At 50.3% G+C, this 17,939-nt stretch overlaps 1 protein-coding gene across 1 annotated transcript in view; it reads right to left on the bottom strand.

Annotated features, from left to right (window-relative positions):
* Positions 1-1,364: 1,364 nt before the first annotated feature.
* TLN2 (talin 2) overlaps positions 1,365-17,939 on the bottom strand; it is a 156,066-nt gene continuing 139,491 nt past the window's right edge. Inside the window, exons 51-57 of the mRNA XM_015420227.1 lie at positions 17,531-17,636; positions 15,446-15,570; positions 10,640-10,765; positions 9,169-9,231; positions 7,746-7,928; positions 6,034-6,159; positions 1,365-3,496 (exon numbers count right to left, since the gene is read on the bottom strand). Coding sequence (XP_015275713.1) covers positions 3,368-3,496; positions 6,034-6,159; positions 7,746-7,928; positions 9,169-9,231; positions 10,640-10,765; positions 15,446-15,570; positions 17,531-17,636 — 858 coding nt within the window. The 3' untranslated portion in view covers positions 1,365-3,367. The remainder of the gene's footprint in view (positions 3,497-6,033; positions 6,160-7,745; positions 7,929-9,168; positions 9,232-10,639; positions 10,766-15,445; positions 15,571-17,530; positions 17,637-17,939) is intronic.

Here is a 17,939-nt window from a genome sequence, read left to right as displayed (position 1 = left end):
TCAGAGGGTGGCTGGGATAAACCTTCCAATAGGTATTTTTGGGGGGTGAGGAATCAAACCCAGTTCTCTCCAATGTTCCCTCCAAGCTGTGGAGTCTTATGAGCAAAAATTCTGCTTTGTGAATTACTGGCTTTAAAGTTGTGAGCCAGTGATTTGGCTACTACATAAATCAGTTAGCTCTGGAGCCCTCCTTCCTGAGCCAAGGCAAAAGTGTGTGAGCTGGAGGCTACAAAATTGTGAGCTAGCTCACACTAACTCAGCTTAGAGGGAACACTGGTTCTCTCCATAACAAGCAAAAAAGCCAACTACATTACGCCCCAAACTAATCTAAATGCACTGTGCAAAGTAGGAGGAATCAAACAAGTCTGAACAATTTCCAAATGTGTACGAAGGTCGCCCTGTTCAGCCCTTGCAGTGGCTAACTTTGGGTTACCTCCGCACCACGTTTTGACTGCTTGAGCACAGTGGAAACACAGCCCTTTGGAGCCTATCGAAAGGAGACTGAATAGGCCCAGTACCAAAAACGGGCTTGCCAACTGCTTTTTCTGTATTTGTCAACGAGTTTCCAATCTGACTGTCTCTGAACTGCTTTGGCATCAGGGAAGAGACAGAGACATATAAAACAGTGCGGGTACACCGACATTTATTTGCAAACAGAAAGGGTAAAATACATGATGGGCGGATGGCTATCATGCCCTTTCCATGCAAGGATGCGTAAACAGCAATATTGAGCCGGGAAAGGAGACCCCCCCACACACACCTTTACAGCCCTGGTTACAATTTATAATTCCACTTGGAATGGACGAGGCAACAGATCTGACAAAGGGCCGAGGGCCTTCTCTCCTTTTCGTGGCCCCATTAACTTCCTGAAGAAAACCAAAAACGAAGGGGAACCAGCGTACATGAATTGGTACAAAGCACACAAAAAACGCTGGCCAAAGATGACTGAATATACTGGCTTTTGTATGTGCTTCTACTGAGATTGGGTCCCACCGTAGCCTATCGGTCTTGAAAAAGAATTATTTGAAACGCGGCACCTTGCATCCGGACTACGCGTCTCTATGGTTTATGGAATTAAAGAATGTTTGGATTATCCAGGAGCTATATGAGTCCACGCCGTGATGAATGCATGTCAAGCTGGACTGTGATATTACAATACAACTGGAGTGAGACACACTGAAATATTTGGGACTTTATTTTGCTATCTTTCTGTATATTTGTTCTTTCTTGCAAGAACACCTTGGCTTTATATAGTTATATTTCTGAGTTACTGAACTTGGCATTAAATATTATTTTTATATATCTTTTTGTTTATCTTTAGCCAGCGGATTTTTTGTGCTTTGTACCCATCAACTTCCTCCAGAAGACGGGAACCGCGACACAAACCCTGTATCGTTCTGGCTGCCGGTGAGGGAAATCGCAGCATTAACTAAAAAATACCCCCTGCCCGATCAAGGGCTCATTTGGAAGGATGACAATGTTCGAAGGGGAGCTTTCTTTCTGGCTTGCCAGTCCTCTTACATGAAGGGAACATTGTTTACGGGGAAGACAATCCCTCGGCTGCAGACCGAAACAGGCGGCTTCGCTACCTTGTTGGCATCTTGCGCGAACTGGGCTGCCGTCAAAGAGGCTCGAGTAACGAGTTTTAGCACCTCGCCAAATTCATAGCAGCGGGTTCTCGCTACGGACAGGCTGGCCTCAGCCAGAGCCTCTGTATGTCAACGGACGCATTGTGAGATTTTGTCAACGGTACGGACTCGCGCTGCTGTAACCGAGATCACAGAGCTGGGCCACACATGGACACGATTTAAAATTGACTTCCTGGCCTTCAGAGGGGCCTGGGAAACAGAAGCAACTTCCTGCCAGCAGAATGGAGAAATTTATTCCAGGGCTTCTTGCCACTTTCTGAATACGCTGTAGAATTATGAAGATTTGGAGAGTCGAGCGATAGCGCAACCGTTTCCACAGTCCTGCAAAATAAGTAACAGAGTCTGCCTTTGTCTTTTTAAAGAAACAATACCCTTGGCCTGAGGGCTTATGCCTTATCAGAGGAAAAAATATTACAGTACCTTTGGAACAACAGATTTTTATTTTCTGGGAGCTGCTCTTTTGATACAAATGTAATGACTGTGTACCGGAAAGCGCTATTTAGTACGCAAGGTTCAATTCCCAAATATTTTCTTTCACAGTTCAAAAAAGAAGTTTCTGACTTCTCCTCCGTGGCCTACAGATGTGTAAAGAGAGGGAGAAAAGAGGCCAGAGGAAGAATAAACGGAGATAAATGTTTCCACGTCCTCTTGGTTCCCCCTCCTCTTTCGACTGAGACACAGCACAAATCCAGGGTCGGCTTAACTGTCCAAGACAACTCAGGCAGCTGCTCTGGGCAATTTTGGCTTGAGCGGTGTCGCTGCACATGTGATTCAGTATCTGTGGGCGTACCTCTGGAATCCCACGATGCAGCTTTAAGGGGCAGCCAAGTATCTCGTGTGGATCTGTACCAATCCCACCGTACAAACCAGTCTTCACATAAACGAGGGGGGAAGTAAATGCAGTTTAATGCTGAGAATTTGCTTTTTGGATCACCTAAGTGAGAGGTATATAAACAACAAAAAGGCATTTTTCCTTCATGGACCTGGAGTTTTAAAACCACACACGCACCATTTCCTCTTCCCTGGGTTATTTGTTCTCCGGGGCGGGGGGGGGAGAGGAGGAAGGCTCCCCAAATCCTTCACGGGCCAGAAACCCAAACTCCCCCCCCCCAAAAAAAAAACCACTGTACAAAAGCAGGGTAATAACAACCACGGACAATGGGCTGAAATGAATACTCCTAGTGCAAACAGGTACCGAGAAGGGAAAATGCTCTCGGTCAGCGCACACACATTCAGACGTCTGGTTCTTGCAGAGACACGACAGCTGCCTCCAGCCTTCCTCTCGGAAGGAAAGAGAGAAGAGGTGACCTCCCTGGCCCTCGTGCCGTTTGGGTAGCTTACTGGAGACAAAAGACTTCTTAACACTGGGTTCCTACGTATTATATGATACCAAAGTCCTTAAACACAGGTCAAACAGAGTAATAAATAGGTCAAAACTTCAGGTTATGATATAATACTGACTTTATAACCCCTTTTATAGAAACGCGAGGCGCTCTCGCTCTCTCCTGAGACGCGTCGAAGAGAGGAAGGGGGACGGGGTGACCACAACGCCGTACTGCCCGGCGGCGGACCAACGCGCCTCAGTGGAGGAGTCCAGAACAGCCCGCGCGCCGTGCCTTCCTCGCCCTCCCAACCCAGTTGGGCAAGTGCTCGGCAAAGTTTCTCTACAGCACCCCCCCCCCATCGGCTCGTTTCCTTCAAGGAAGCCTCCTCGGCGCTTAGCCCTCGTCTTCCCGCAATTCGGTCGGGAGGAATTTGTACTGCTGCTGACGGATCTGGGCCAGCTTCTTCCGGGCCTCTTCCAGCTCCCGTTCCTTCTTGAGCATCTCCTCCTGAGCCGCGATAATCTGGAAAAGCCAGCAGCATGTGAACAACAACTGACGCTACCGTATGAATGGATAAAAAGACAATGAATCAAGACATATCACGATCAATGCTCCCTCTACTGTGGAGTCTTGTGAGCAAAAATTCTACTTTGTGAGCTATAGGCATTAAAAGTAGTGAGCAGGCCATTTGGCTACTGTATAAATTAGTTTGCTCCGGAGCCCTCCTTCCTGAGCGAAGACAAAAATGGGTGAGCTGGAGGCTAAAAAACTGTGAGCTGGCTCCCACTAACTCAGCTTAGAGGGAACATTGATCACGATCGCTTTGCATGTTCGTGGCATCAGTTGCCCAGGATTTTCAGAATACGATCCAGGGTTTTAGCTCAGCCCAGGTGAAGCAAACTCTGAATTCATAAACACCTGAAACTGCCTGGGGGAGACTGAATTTCTACCCCGCCCTTCACTCGGAGTCGCAAAGCGGCTCACGATCTCCTTTCCTTTCACCTCCCCTCAACAGACACACTGTGAGGTAGGCGGGGCTGAGAGAGCTCTTTTGAGGACTGCCCTTGAGAGAACAGCTCTGAGAGAACTTGTGACTGACCCAAGGTCACACCAGCAGCTGCATGTGGAGGTGTGAGGAATCAAACCCGGTTCTCCCAGATTAGAGTCCACGCTCTTAACCAGTTTGGTGTACAGCCGGTTTGGTGTAGTGGTTAAGTGCGCGGACTCTAATCTGGGAGAACCGGGTTTGATTCCCCCACTCCTCCACTTGCACCTGCTGGATGACCTTGGGCAAGCCATAGTCCTGGCACAGCTGTTCTTGAAAAAGAGCAGTTTCTGTCAGAGCTCTCTCAGCCGCACCTGCCTCACAGGGGTGCCTGTTGTGGGGAGGGGAAGGAGTTTGTAAGCCGCTCTGAAGGGTGGGGTATAAATCCAATCTCTTCTCTTCTTCTACACGAAACTGGACAAGCAGATGTTCTGCCACTGAGCCACAGCCCTCCCCTCTACATGAACGCATGAAGCTGCCTCTTACTGAATCAGACCACTGATCCATCAAGGTCAGGATTGCCTACTCTGACTGGAAGCCGTTCTCTGGGGTCTCCGTCTGAGGACTTTCCTGTTGCCTATGACCTGATTTTTTAAACTGTAGATGCCGGGGATCAATGTTCCCTCTAAGTGCATGCCGAGCACATGGCTCTGCCACTGAGCCCACTGGCCCCTCCTCAAGACTTCTCTGCGTCTTGAATGCACCAGGGAAAGTACCTCGCTTCTCCCATGGAAAATAGTTCCAGTCGTCTGTGTTGTGTGAAATGCCGGTCTGACCGGAATAATTCCTCTCTCTCCCTTAACACACCAGGATTCTAAGACCGAATGACCCACTTTAGAATCTCAAGTTGTAGAGGAATAAAACTAACTCTGTCTAACCTGCTTTTATATACCAAAGATAGTCCTGACCTCGACGGCCCAGGCTAACCCCAATCTTGTCAGATTTTGGAAGGGTCAGTTCTAATGCTCCCTCTAGGCTGTGGAGGCCTGTGAGCAAAAATTCTACTTTGTGAGCGACTGGCATTAAAGTTGTAAGTGAGCGATTTGGCTGCTGCATCAATTAGTTTGCTCTGGAGCCGTCCTTCCTGAGCGAAGACAAAAAATGCATGAGCCGGAGGCTAAAAAACTGTGAGCTGGCTCACACTCACTCAGCTTGGAGGGAACACCGGTCAGTTCTGGTTAGCAGTTGGATGAGAGGAAGTCCAGGGTTACTACGCAACGGCAGGGAACAGCAAACCCTCTCTGAACATCCCTTGCCTGGAAAACTTCATGAGGCATCGGCCATAAATGGGCCGCGACTTGACGGCACTTTACACTTCCCTTTACACCAGAGGTAGCTTTTAATTCGGGGCCGGGCACAAGAAAGGGGCAGGAAGGAGGGAGGAAAACTGGAGACAAGCCAGGTTTGCGCATGTCCTGATTTACCAGAATGTCTGAACGCAGCCCGAACTAAACTTTACGGTCCAACCCAGCAGAGCATCAGACGAGGCAGGTATCCACAGATGCGTTATCACAGTATACAATATACAGAAAGCAAGCAAGCACTGTACAAATAACGCAGACCACAAGTGCTCAAAAAGTCATGCAAAAAAGTAAATTTATGTAACAAGAACAACAGAGGACCACGTGTATCTGTAAAACCAAATCACATCAAATAATGTACAGGTCCATGAGGAGTGCGAGTCCTTTAGAGAAGACTTTAAGATGGTATATGTAGGAGGAATCCTTAGCACAGCCCTCACAGTGTATAAAAGCCTTCAAACCAGTATTACAGGAAAAATCTCAATCCTATTATCATCGTTCAAAGCCGGGCACCCGATCAACAATAGAACAAGCTCTCCAATAGTCGGTAAGTCTTCTGTACATGATGAGTGCTTTATGAAGTAGTGTGAACTTCTTGAAGAAGAGCTATCGAAACGAAGATCACAATCCGGAGTCTTCGTCCTTGTCTATGTACCGTTTATGGACTTGCACGACTCACGGACCTGTACATTACATGAGGTATCCGCACCCACCTGTGCGATGCCGCCCACAAACTTGGTCTTCACCACCACGTCGTCGTCGTCCGCTTTGCCAAACGCCGCCTTCTGGGCTGCCCTGACCAGGTTGTCGGACGCTCGTTTGACTGCGTTGCCCGCCGCCTAGAGGGGACCGAAGCAGCAAGACGAAACATCGCCAGGAGCGCAAGCGAGAGAGCAATCGCGGTTCACAACAAGGTGCCACGATATCCCATCTCATCAGACCGCTGGTTGACAAGGTGTGCAGGGAGGGGCAACTCTACAAGGGGTGGGGTGGGAACCACCTGAGACGGATGCCAGTAGCCGCAGCCACCCTGCCCTCCTCTTCCCACCCCACCTAGGAGCCGGAGTGGCAAACACAGAGCTGGTTCAAGGGGGGTTTGTCGTCCCAAAGAAGATATTCCCGGCCAGCTCCAATCCAAGTTCATGCAGCAGTGGCACAGACCCAGGAGGGGGTGGCCACCGCCTTCGGGGCTGCCGATTGGCTGGGAGTGAGCTGAACTTGTGCCACGCCCCCTTCATTGTAGCGCCCCAAGCAGCCAACTTGGTGGCTCAGTAGGAGAACCGACCCCAAGCGAATGCTCCCTTCCCTTCATAAGAACGTAAGGAGAGCCCTGCTGGGTCAGACCAGTGAGGGTCCATCTAGTCCAGCATTCTGTCTCACACAGGGGCCAGCCAGTTCCTCTGGAGGGCCAACAACAGGGCACAGAGGCCGAGGCCTTCCCCTGAGAAGAACACCAGAAGAGCCCTGCTGGGTCAGGCCAGGGAGGGTCCCTCTAGTCCAGCCTCCCGCCTCACACAGGGGCCAGCCAGTTCCTCTGGAGGGCAAAGAACAGGGCATGGAGGCCGAGGCCTTCCCCTGAGAAGAACACCAGAAGAGCCCTGTTGGGTAAGACCAGGGAGGGTCCATCTAGCCCAGCATCCTGGCTCACACAGTGGCCAACCAGTTCTTCTCAAGGGCCAACAACAGGGCAGAGAGACTAAGGCCTTCATTAGAACATAAGAAGAGCTCTGCTACAAATAGGGGATCTTTCACTCTGGGATCTTTAACTCTCAAATGCCTACTAACCCCCCAAATTTGGCCAACAACAGGGCAGAGAGGCCGACACCTTCCCCTGAGAGGAACATGATAAGAGCCCTGCTGGGTCAGACCAGTGAGGGTCCCTCTAGTCCAGCATTCTGTCTCACACAGCAGCCAACCAGTTCCTCTGGAGGGCCAGCAACAGGGCACAGGAGGCCGAGGCCTTCCCCTGAGGTTGCTTCCTGGCTCTGGGATCCAGAGGATTAGTGCCTCTGAATGTGGAGGTTCCCTTCAGTCACCATGGTAGCTATTGACAGACATCCTCCGTGAATCTGTCTAATCCCCTCTTAGAGCTGTTTATTCCTGTGGCCATCACTATATCCTCTGGTAGTGAATTCCACATTTGAATCACTTTCTGTGAGTAGCAGCAGAGAAGAGCAAGAGTCCAGTAGCACCTTAGAAAACAACAAAATTTGTGGCAGGGGAGGAGCTTCCAGGAGCCACCGCTCACTTCTTCAGATACAGCGAGAGTGAAGGGAAGTGAAGAAGTGAGCAATGACTCCTGAAAGTTCACACTCTGGCACAAACTCTGTTGGTCTTTAAGGTGCTATTGGACTCTGGCTCTTTTCTCCTGCTACGGACTGACTGACACGGCTGCCCATCTCGATCCCTCTCTGCAGGTTCTTACCTGGAGCCGCCTCATCGCCTCTGAGTCTTGATCAGCCTTCACTTTACAAGCCACCAGCAGCTGAGCAGTGGAAGCCGCCACTTGCTTGGCTGAGGAGATCAGTTTTTCCTCGCTGGCGTGGCCTTGGACTGAAGCGTTCGCCGCTTCGCACAGGTTGCTTGTCGCAGCTGCTACCATTCGGGCCTGGGAGAAAGGTCACAACAGAGGATGGGCACCTGTCTAGACCACTGGTCCATCAAGGTCAGCGTTGTCTACTCAGACTGGCAAGTGGCTCTCCAGGGTCTCAGGCGGAGGTCTTCCACATCACCTACCGCCTGGCCCTTTGGAACTGGAGATGCTGCCGGGGACTGGACCTGGGACCTTCTGCATGTCACGAAGAGGCTCTGCCACTGAGCCACAGGCCTCTCTTTATAGCTCTCCAGAGTCTCAGGTGGAGGTCTTTCCCATCCCCTCCTGCCTGGTCCTTTTAACAGGAGATGCCGGGGATTGAACCTGGGACTTGCTGCATGCCAAGCAGATGCTCTGCCACTGAGCCACAGCCCCTCTTTACAGCTCTCTGGGGTCTCAGGCGGAGGTCCTTCCCCTCATTTGTTGCCTGGTCCTTATAACTGGAGATGCTGGGGACTGAATCTGGGACCTCCTGCATGCCAAGCAGATGCTCTGCCACTGAGCCACAGCCCCTCTTTACAGCTCTCTGGGGTCTCAGGCGGAGGTCCTTCCCCTCATTTGTTGCCTGGTCCTTATAACTGGAGATGCTGGGGACTGAATCTGGGACCTCCTGCATGCCAAGCAGATGCTCTGCCACTGAGCCACAGCCCCTCTTTACAGCTCTCTGGGGTCTCAGGCGGAGGTCCTTCCCCTCATTTGTTGCCTGGTCCTTATAACTGGAGATGCTGGGGACTGAATCTGGGACCTCCTGCATGCCAAGCAGATGCTCTGCCACTGAGCCACAGCCCCTCTTTACAGCTCTCTGGGGTCTCAGGCGGAGGTCCTTCCCCTCATTTGTTGCCTGGTCCTTATAACTGGAGATGCTGGGGACTGAATCTGGGACCTCCTGCATGCCAAGCAGATGCTCTGCCACTGAGCCACAGCCCCTCTTTACAGCTCTCTGGGGTCTCAGGCGGAGGTCCTTCCCCTCATTTGTTGCCTGGTCCTTATAACTGGAGATGCTGGGGACTGAATCTGGGACCTCCTGCATGCCAAGCAGATGCTCTGCCACTGAGCCACAGCCCCTCTTTACAGCTCTCCAGGGTCTCAGGTGGAGGCCTTTCACATCACCTGCTGCCTGGTCCTTTTAACTGGAGATGCCGGGGATTGAGCCTGGGACCTACTGCATGCCAAGCAGAGGCCCCGCCACTGAGCCACGGCCCTTTCCCTTCGGGGCCCAAGGTGGTCAGGCTACAACCCAAAAGGAGCGACTCACCGCAGAAATGAGTCCTTGAGACCACTGCCCGTCATCAGCTGCGTTGGCAGGGATCGCCCCGACCTAGAAATACAGTTCAGATACATCTGAGGAGGGTTATCCGTTATAGTTCATTACACCTGTACATCCACCCTTCTCCCAAGGAACCCAGGATGTGCGTCTGTAACGACAACACTGTTTTAGTTGTACCAACTTGTGAGGCAGGTTACGTGGAGTTGTGAGGACTGGCCCCAGTCACGGAGATGCTGCTCAATGATCTCCAATGCACTCAGAAGCCAGAGATGGCCATACGTTAACAGAACAGGCTGCTGAAGAGTGCTTCAAAGGCACAGTCGGACGCAGGGCAAAGGGGAAGGAATTGAGGCAAGATGACTTTAAGATTCTTTGGAAGGACTTCTTAATTTATTTAATGGGATTTCCTGGTGGGACGAGCTCCCCTATGAGATTAGGGCCCCATGGGATTTATTGCAGTTCTGCAGGGCCTGCAAGATGGAGCTCTTCCGCCTCCTCCCCAGCTTTTAGCCAATCATCCATCAGTGGCCTGGATCTGACTGGACACCTGCTTAGACATTGGGTTTGATTTAACATCTGATCCCTCTGCTTTTATGGTATTTTAGGATAATATTCTATGTAAAATTGCTATTTTAATGTTATTCTAATTGTAATTTAATTGTTGTACACCGCCCTGAGCTCGTCCGAGGAGGGCGCGGTACAGAATTCTTTTTAAAGACGTTCTTTAATCGGATGGAGAGGCATCTGGAAGTTTGACAAAGGTACTGAGTAAGTACAGTATAGAGGACATCATCGCTTAGAAATGGATTTAATAGCTTTTGTTAAATTATAGCCAGATTGGCTGGAAGCTCTGCCCCCCCCCTTTCCTTTCCTTTTAAATTTTCTCAGTTTGGAACAGATTTTTCATGTGTTGTGTTTTTTTGTGGCTGGTAACAAAATATGAGGTTATCAGATGTTTGTGTTTGGGGTTTTTTGTTTGGGGTTTGTTGCTGGGTATAAAATATAAAACAATAATATTTTTTTTAAAGGAAAAGCTGAAGCTACAGATCTGTACCACAAATGGGAGACAGGGACATCGCTGACCCCCTAGGAGACACCCCCCTTTTTTACTCTAGCCTAGGATCTACTTGGTTCCACCAACACATGCTGTTCTCATTTTTTTATTTATTTCATTTACAAATTTCATTTTCTCCCCGGTGAGGACCCAAAGTGGTTCACATCATTCTCCTTTCTTCAATTTTAGCCTCACAACAACCCTGTGAGGTAGGTTTGGCTGAGAGAGTGTAACCGGCCCAAGGACACCCAGCAAGCTTCCGGGGCACGTGTGGGGATTTGAACGAGGGCCTTCCAGATACCTAGTCTGACGGGGTTAACCACCATACCCCATTCGCTCTCATGTCAGCCAGTCATGTTGAGCCCGCGTGACTTGTTTTCCACCTGTCGACCCGCGTCTACTGACCTTTCCCTGAGCCACCAACTCCCTCTGAGCAGCGGACGCTGACTTGACCAGGGCGCTGGTCGCGGCTGCAATGGATTTCGCTGCTTCTAGGATCTGCTCCTCAAAGTCCAGAGTCTCGTCTGCCTGCTGCAACCAGAGGAAAAGACCGTCGCCAACTGCTCTCCAAAATTCACCCTTGAAATTTCAGCAATTTGCTTTTGCAACCAAGCATTTGAGCTGCAGGACGGGCTCGTACGTCCTTCTGAACGAGGAGAGAACAGCAAGGCATTCTGGTTCCCTTGGAAAGAACACCGGGGACCGATCTCTGTTCCTCTGCAGCTTCCAGGGCCCACTGAAATGCCCCCCCCCCCCGGGTTTCCCCCGTCGCCTCCCCCCCCCCCCCCCCCCCCGTGCATGAAATCTGCATTCTCTCAATGTGCTACTTAAGGCGCCAACAGGCAGCCGCGATGTACACGTGCCCAGACAGGAAGGGAGGGATTTGCCGCTGTCGATGGCCATTGGCTGGGACTGCTCTGGTGTCACAGAGCAGTTCAGCAGGCAGGAGGGCCCAGGAAACGGTAAAAGCAGCAGGAACAAGGCTGAGCTTGAAAATGCAGAAGGCCAAGGGAAGCAAAGGAAAGTGAAGGTTGGGAGGAGGGGTGCCACCCTCCAGGTGGGACCTGGGGATCCCCCGGAACGACAGCTCATCTGCAGACTAGAGAGCAGTTCCCCTGGAGAAAAGGGATGCTTTGGAGGGTGGACTCTGGGGCACTGTACCCCACGGGACACCTGTCCTCCCCCGGCTCCACCCCCAGATTCCCAGGAGCCGCCCAACCTGGACCTGGTAACCTCAGTCGGGAGAGGCAATGGGCAAGAGGGAGGAGGGGAACTGAAGAAAACGGGGTGAAAGATGGCCAGAGGCGAGAGCTGCAGAGGACAGGAACTGATCTGAAATAGCCAGTCAGTTTTAGCTACAGACAGGGCCGGCTCCAGCTTATTTTGCACCCTAGGCGAGGATCCCCATGCGCCCACCAATTTTCAAAAATAAATGCATTTTAGGAAGAATGAAAAACACAAATAATCAAGAAACTCCCAGAGTACGGGGCTGGGTGCAGTTTGGTGCCCCTAAGGGCTGTCCCGCTCTAGGCAATCGCCTAGTTTGCCTAGTGAGTGAGCCGGCCCTGGCTACAGACCCTCCGTATTCACTGTTCTGGGCGAATAGCTGCGGACACGGGCTGGACTAATTCAGCCGTTTCCAAACAGACTTTGCCACGCAAGGGACACAGTCAGTCGGGCTGTCTTTATTCCTCTCTCCTCATCCTACAGGTTTTTGCATAAGGGTGAGCCCTTGTCGTAGACAAACCAGCTCGTGTGCGAGAAAAGTGATGCTCATGTTTACAAGACAGATGCCGAAAGCAGAAAACTGTGGGGACAGGACGGTCTGCCGCCCTGACAGGTTTATCTGCAAGGCCAACAGCCCCCTGTGCAATGTTCAACAGTGTCTGAAACTAAGAATTTCTGTGCTGGATCGAGCCAAACGTCCGTCTAGTCCTGCATCCTGTTTCCAAAGCCAGTTTCCCCGGCAGGGCTTGGAAAGAGGTGGTCTTATCTGCAAGGCCAACAGCCCCCTGTGCAAAGTTCAACAGGGTCTGAAACTAAGACTTTCTGTGCTGGATCGAGCCAAACGTCTGTCTAGTCCTGCGTCCTGTTACCAAAGCCAGTTCCCCCGGCAGGGCTTGGAAAGAGGTGGTCTCTCCTTACTCTTTGACCCCAGAAATATACACTCTCCGAACACGGAAGTCCCACTGAGCGATTATGGCTCACAGGCCATCGATAAACCTGGATTTATCGTCTAAATCACAAATGTCTCATCTAATTTTTTTAAAAAGTGAGTGGTGATCAGCACAGCTTGGGGCCGTGGATTCCAAGGCCTTCGTCTCCCCGAGACGGTCACGAGAAGGAGTCTTTTACTGTGCGCGCATCCTTTTAACCGGATTGAAAAGCCGAAGTCTTCTAAGCCCTTTAAGCCTCTTTGCAAATTACGGAGCGCTCCTTCGTATTGCCTCCTGATACTTTACAGAAGAATTTAAAAAATAAAGAATACAACCCCGGAGACAGAGCGGGACCCTGTAGGAATGTTTGATATATAGTTGGCCTAAATAACAACCTAATATATCAAACATATCACACAGAGCCCTGCAGGAAAAGGGCATCCAGGTTAGGACATGGCTTGGAATACGGATGCTCAGTGTCGAACGCTCACAGTGGAAAGGGATAAACCTTATCTGTCCCCCCCCCCTTTCAATGCGGAAGCCAACGGGGAGGCTAGGACGAAAACACTCCGGAGGACAGGCTGTGCTTCCAGCAACGCTTTTGGAAGGCAACCCTCGTTCATAAGCCCCTCAGGGCTACAAACGGCTTTCCAGCAGAAATCGTGAACAAAAATTATTCTGCTTTCTGTCCCGAGAGGCAAACCCATCTATTTAAAAAACATGTTATTTTGAACATCTAATTCTTATTTTGAACGGGGACGTATTTTCAGAAGTGCAGGCAACTCCCTTAGGGCAACAGGCAACGTTGTGGCCCTCGATGCACCTCCACAGACTGCTTAGACGTTCAGTTTCAAGAGAGCCACCGCCAGAATATGGGATTCACGGGCAGCGTGATGCATGTTCCTTGCGCAAAACTGTTATGATTTGCTGAGATCGCTTCCATTTCTATGACAACATGCATGCAAATTCAGCTGGTTTGCATTTTTTTAAAATTACTTTGCCTCATTTCTCCTGCTTTTGCCAGGCACGGAGAAGAGCCGATCCCTGCTGTAACCTCCGCAAATCTTATTCAGCCACTGCTAGAGGCCACCACTTTCATCAGGGCAATGAAGCACTGCAATTCCTCAAAGCCAAATTCTGCTAATACTGAACCTTGCCGTTTCGTGCAAAGCCATGGAGACCCCAGTGCAGCATGAACACCTACGAACTCATGAAACTGCCTTGTACTGAATCAGACCGTCGGTCCATCAAGGTCAGTCTTGTCTACTCAGACTGGCAGCTGCTCTCCAGGGACTCAGGCGGAGGTCTTTCCCATCACCTCCTGCCTAATTCTGGAGATGCCGGGAATTGAACCTCTCAGCCCCTCTCAGCCTTCCCAGCTCAGCCCTTTGGCCTACACGATTGTTCCCACAAACACTGTAAACAACAGATCTGAGCCAAAAGGTTTTGCTTCGTCTTAGCTGAGGGTTGCCAGAGTCGAGTCCAAAGGCACCTGCAAGACCAACAAGATGAACCGGACTCAAATCAAGCTGATCTACTGCAGACCAATAAGGCTCCCCTCTGAAACTTAGGCAATGGCAAACCACTTCTGAAATGTCTCTTGCCTTACAAAACAAGTCTAGCTAGCCATCTAGTGGTGCACAATGCTAAAAAAGCTAGAACTTCTGGCTGCATGACAATCTTAGGATCTCCCGGCTATACTACACACACTGCCGTGGGACAATTAATTAATTTTCAGATTGTAAGCTTCTTGGGGACAGAAACCGGTCTATTTTCCCACTTAAACAACTCTATACAAGGCCATGCACACTGATGTCACAACATTAAACGCTGCGCCAACATGCACATCCCACCAAAGCGAGGTAGGTCTTGTTAGAACCTTCAGACCTATTATTCGGGTCCACGTGCATCCCACACACAATGTTAAACTTGCAAAACAAAGAGGTGCTGGGGCTCACATAACCTCTGATTCTTCCCTCAGGCGACCCCCCACTCCTGAGTCATCCCTCTCCGAAATCCCCACTCGTGGGATCCTAACTGCTGCAAGGTCCATGTGGGGTTAATTCAGTAGGCAAAGGAACAAATTCTGCACATGCTGACAGTTACATTTCTAGTGCTACTCTTTCAGGTTTCAGCCTCAGCACTGAAAAGATTCCAGGCTGTGGGTTTTCCGTGCTGTTTCCGATGCTGGAAAATGCCTTTACACACCCTCTCCTGGGCAGCACGTTCCAGAGACGAAGCAAAAAAAATGTGTGGCGTTTGGGCACCACCTGATGAAGGTTCCGAAATCTGCCGAGGACCTGGAACTGCCTTGCTGAAGCCAGCGTGGGCGACTCTGCCCACAAAGCACACTCTCCATCCCTCCTTGGCCCCGATCCCTGCGTTCTGACGGCGTTCACAACTGCCTCAGATCAGGAAATCGTCACTCCCTTCCCCTCTCTTGTCACCGCAATAAACCTGAACTTGCGATTAAAAGCAAACAGCCAGCCAAGGTCACGGAAGCAGAACAAGACAAAAGGAACTGTGTTTTGCACACATCTGCTGTCTGCGAATCTCTCTCTGTGTTCTGTCAGATGGCCTGACGGCTTGACCTGGACGGCCCAGGTTAGCCTGATCTCCTCAGACCTCGGAAGCTAAGCAGGGCCGGCCCTGGTCTGTATTGGGATGGGAGACCACCAAGGAAGTCCAGGGTTGTTATGCGGAAGCAGGCAATGGCAAATCACCTCTGAAGGTCTTTTGCAGTGACCTGGGTGGCGCAGGCGACCCCGCTCTCATCAGAAACCAGAAGCTAAGCAAGGCGCTTGGTCCTGGTGAGTACTTGTATGGGAGACCACTGAGGAAGTCCAGGGTTGCTACACAGGGGCAAGCAATGGCAAACCACCGCTGAACATCTCTTGCCTTGAAAACCCGATGGGGTCACCCTACATTGGCACTTCCTACCACCACCAGGTGGCATGGACCCTGTCACGGAGGTCTATAAGGCAGTGCTTGTCGACGAAGCTCACTCCCAGCTCAGGACCGGCCCCCTTGGAAAGAGGGCTGCTCACTCGCTCACCTTTGGCTTGGCTCTGGGCTTCAGCTGCTCCAGTTTCTTTGCGGCCGCTTCGATGGAGGCCGCAGCCCCCAGTAGCTCTGTCTCGGCAATGACCGTGGGGTCCTCCGGGTCGACCCATTCGGTGCCTGGATTTGGCAGGGGAGAGTAAAAGGCATCGTAGCAAGGGCTTGTGTAGCTGCTTTGGGGACGGTCAGTTCTGGCACTAATATGGCGTCAGAAGTGATTTAGAAAAGACCATCAGAACAAGCCCTCCTGGGGGGACTGAGAGAGGTCAATTTGGTGCCAGTTTGGTGTAGTGGTTAAGTGCGCGGACTCTGATCTGGGAGAACCGGGTTTGATTCCCCCAGTCCTCCACTTGCACCTGGCTGGATGACCTTGGGCAAGCCGTAGTTCTGTCAGAGCTGTTCTCGAAAAAGAGCAGTTTCTGTCAAGAGCTCTCTCAGCCCCACCTGCCTCACAGGGTGTCTGTTGTGGGGAGGGGAAGGGAAAGGATTTTGTAAGCCGCTCTGAGACACCTTTGGGTAGTGAAGGGCCATGGGGTATAAATCCAATCTCTTCTTCTTCTTCAATTTAAGCTAGCATCCTGTTTCCCACAATGGTCAGCCAAATGCCTCCACAAAGGCCAACAAACAGGGAATGGAGGGTTTAACGCCCATTCCTCTTGTTGCCCCCCAGGAATGGAAATGAAGAGATACACTGCCTCTGGACGTGGCGGTTCCATATAAAAGTACCCTGCACAAATTTGTCTGACCCCCTCCAAGGCATCCTTAAAAATGCAAGGTTTTCATCTTACTTCCAAGACTGAATCAAGTACAGTAATTTAAGTTGTATCAGGCTAAGCAGACTCTTTCCCCCAAAGTACCTAGAACTTTCACAAAATAGATCAAGATGAGCAGCCGTGTTGGTTGGAATGTAGCAGTCCCTTATTTCACCCAGGCCACCGGCAGATCTTTTCCATCTCTTAGATTCAAGTCCAGTAGCACCTTAGAGACTAAGGGGCTAACTGGGTTCGAATCTGGCTGTTCTACTGCAGACCAACACAGCTGACCTCTGAAACAATTCCATCTCCTCTGCATCTTCTTAGATGTCTTTTCAGCTGTAGGTCTATGCTTTTTCTGCTGCTTACATTATGCTACTACCAGTTTGAATCTTTTTTTTTTAAAATCCCTGCTGCAGTTTTTAAAACTTTTAGGCTATGAGATTGGACTCCCTGCTAGGGGTGTGCGCTCAGTATAAACTGAGCAGAAAAAATATTTTTTCAGCTGGATATCAGCAGGGGTATTTATTCAACTATCCGAGAAGGTTGAGCCCGAAAAATCATGAAAATATTTGGGATATTTTGGGGGCACCAGATAGCTGGTGTTAAAGGGTATTTAAAGGGATTGCAGTCCCTTTAAATTCTATTTATTTATTTTATTCACAACTTCTGGGTGAAGCTGCGGCTTGGAGAAGGCATTTAAAGGGACTGCAAGCCCTTTAAATGTCTTTGGAATTCAGCCACGGCTTGCAAAAGGCATTTAAAGGGACCATGTTTCCTTTAAATGACTTCCACCCCCTCCACTGGAAACAATGGATGATGGGGGCACCTTCTTCTGGGGCCCATAGAATTGTATCCCCGGTCCAATCTTTTTGAAACTTGGTTGTTGTTTTTTTGAGGAGAGGCACCAGCAGCCATGTCACAGATTTGGTGCCTCTATCTCAAAAAACAGCTCCCCCAAGCCCCAGATTGATTTTCCGTTATACCCTATGGGGACCATTGACTATAATGGTTCCCAAAGGGTACAATGGAGCTGAAAAAATTCAGCAATCTTGAACATTTATTGAATATGAATACCATACTAGAACTGGAAATTCAGGGATATCAGGAAATACTGATATTTTTTGGTTCAATATACCCAAACCCGAAAAATACTGGGTTGTTTTTTGTTGTTGCTGTAACTGCTTGCACCTCAAAAACATGTGTTGAGAGGCCGTGGAGAAATGCATTCATATTTATTCACTTATGGGATACCTATTTAAGCTCTGGGGATTCATTGCTGCTTCAGTTTTGCTTGAGAACAACGGCTGAAGAACCGCCCAACTCACCTTTCATTGCTTCGGTTGACTGTATGAGTTCCGTGACGGCACCGGCGACCCGTTTGGACAAGGCAGCCAGGGGTTGCTTTGACTCCAGAGTGGGCTTCTGGAGAGTCTACGGGCAAAAAAGAGAGTGGAGGTTGACACCCAGTGCTGGGCCTGTTCAGTACCTGTTTGAGATCCATTTTCTGTGTTGTCCCTCTTTGCGGCTATGCACTTCAACTGGGGATTACTCAGACCAGAGCTCCTCAACCTTTCTGGGCCTGCAGGTCCCACTGGAATTCTGACACAGCATGGTGGGCGCAGCCACAAAATGGCTGCTGCAGGGGGTGGAGCCAGTCACAAAATGGCTGCTGCAGCTCACCTTCAGTCACACAGCGAAGATCCTTGTGCTGTGGTGGCGACTGCTGCCAAAGCA

This window comes from Gekko japonicus, unplaced genomic scaffold, assembly GCF_001447785.1.
Source record: "Gekko japonicus isolate JY-2015 unplaced genomic scaffold, Gekko_japonicus_V1.1 scaffold369, whole genome shotgun sequence".
In the NCBI taxonomy this organism is placed as follows: domain Eukaryota; kingdom Metazoa; phylum Chordata; class Lepidosauria; order Squamata; family Gekkonidae; genus Gekko; species Gekko japonicus.
The sequence above is the reverse complement of the archived record's forward strand: the minus strand, read 5'-3'. Positions and strand labels throughout refer to the sequence as shown.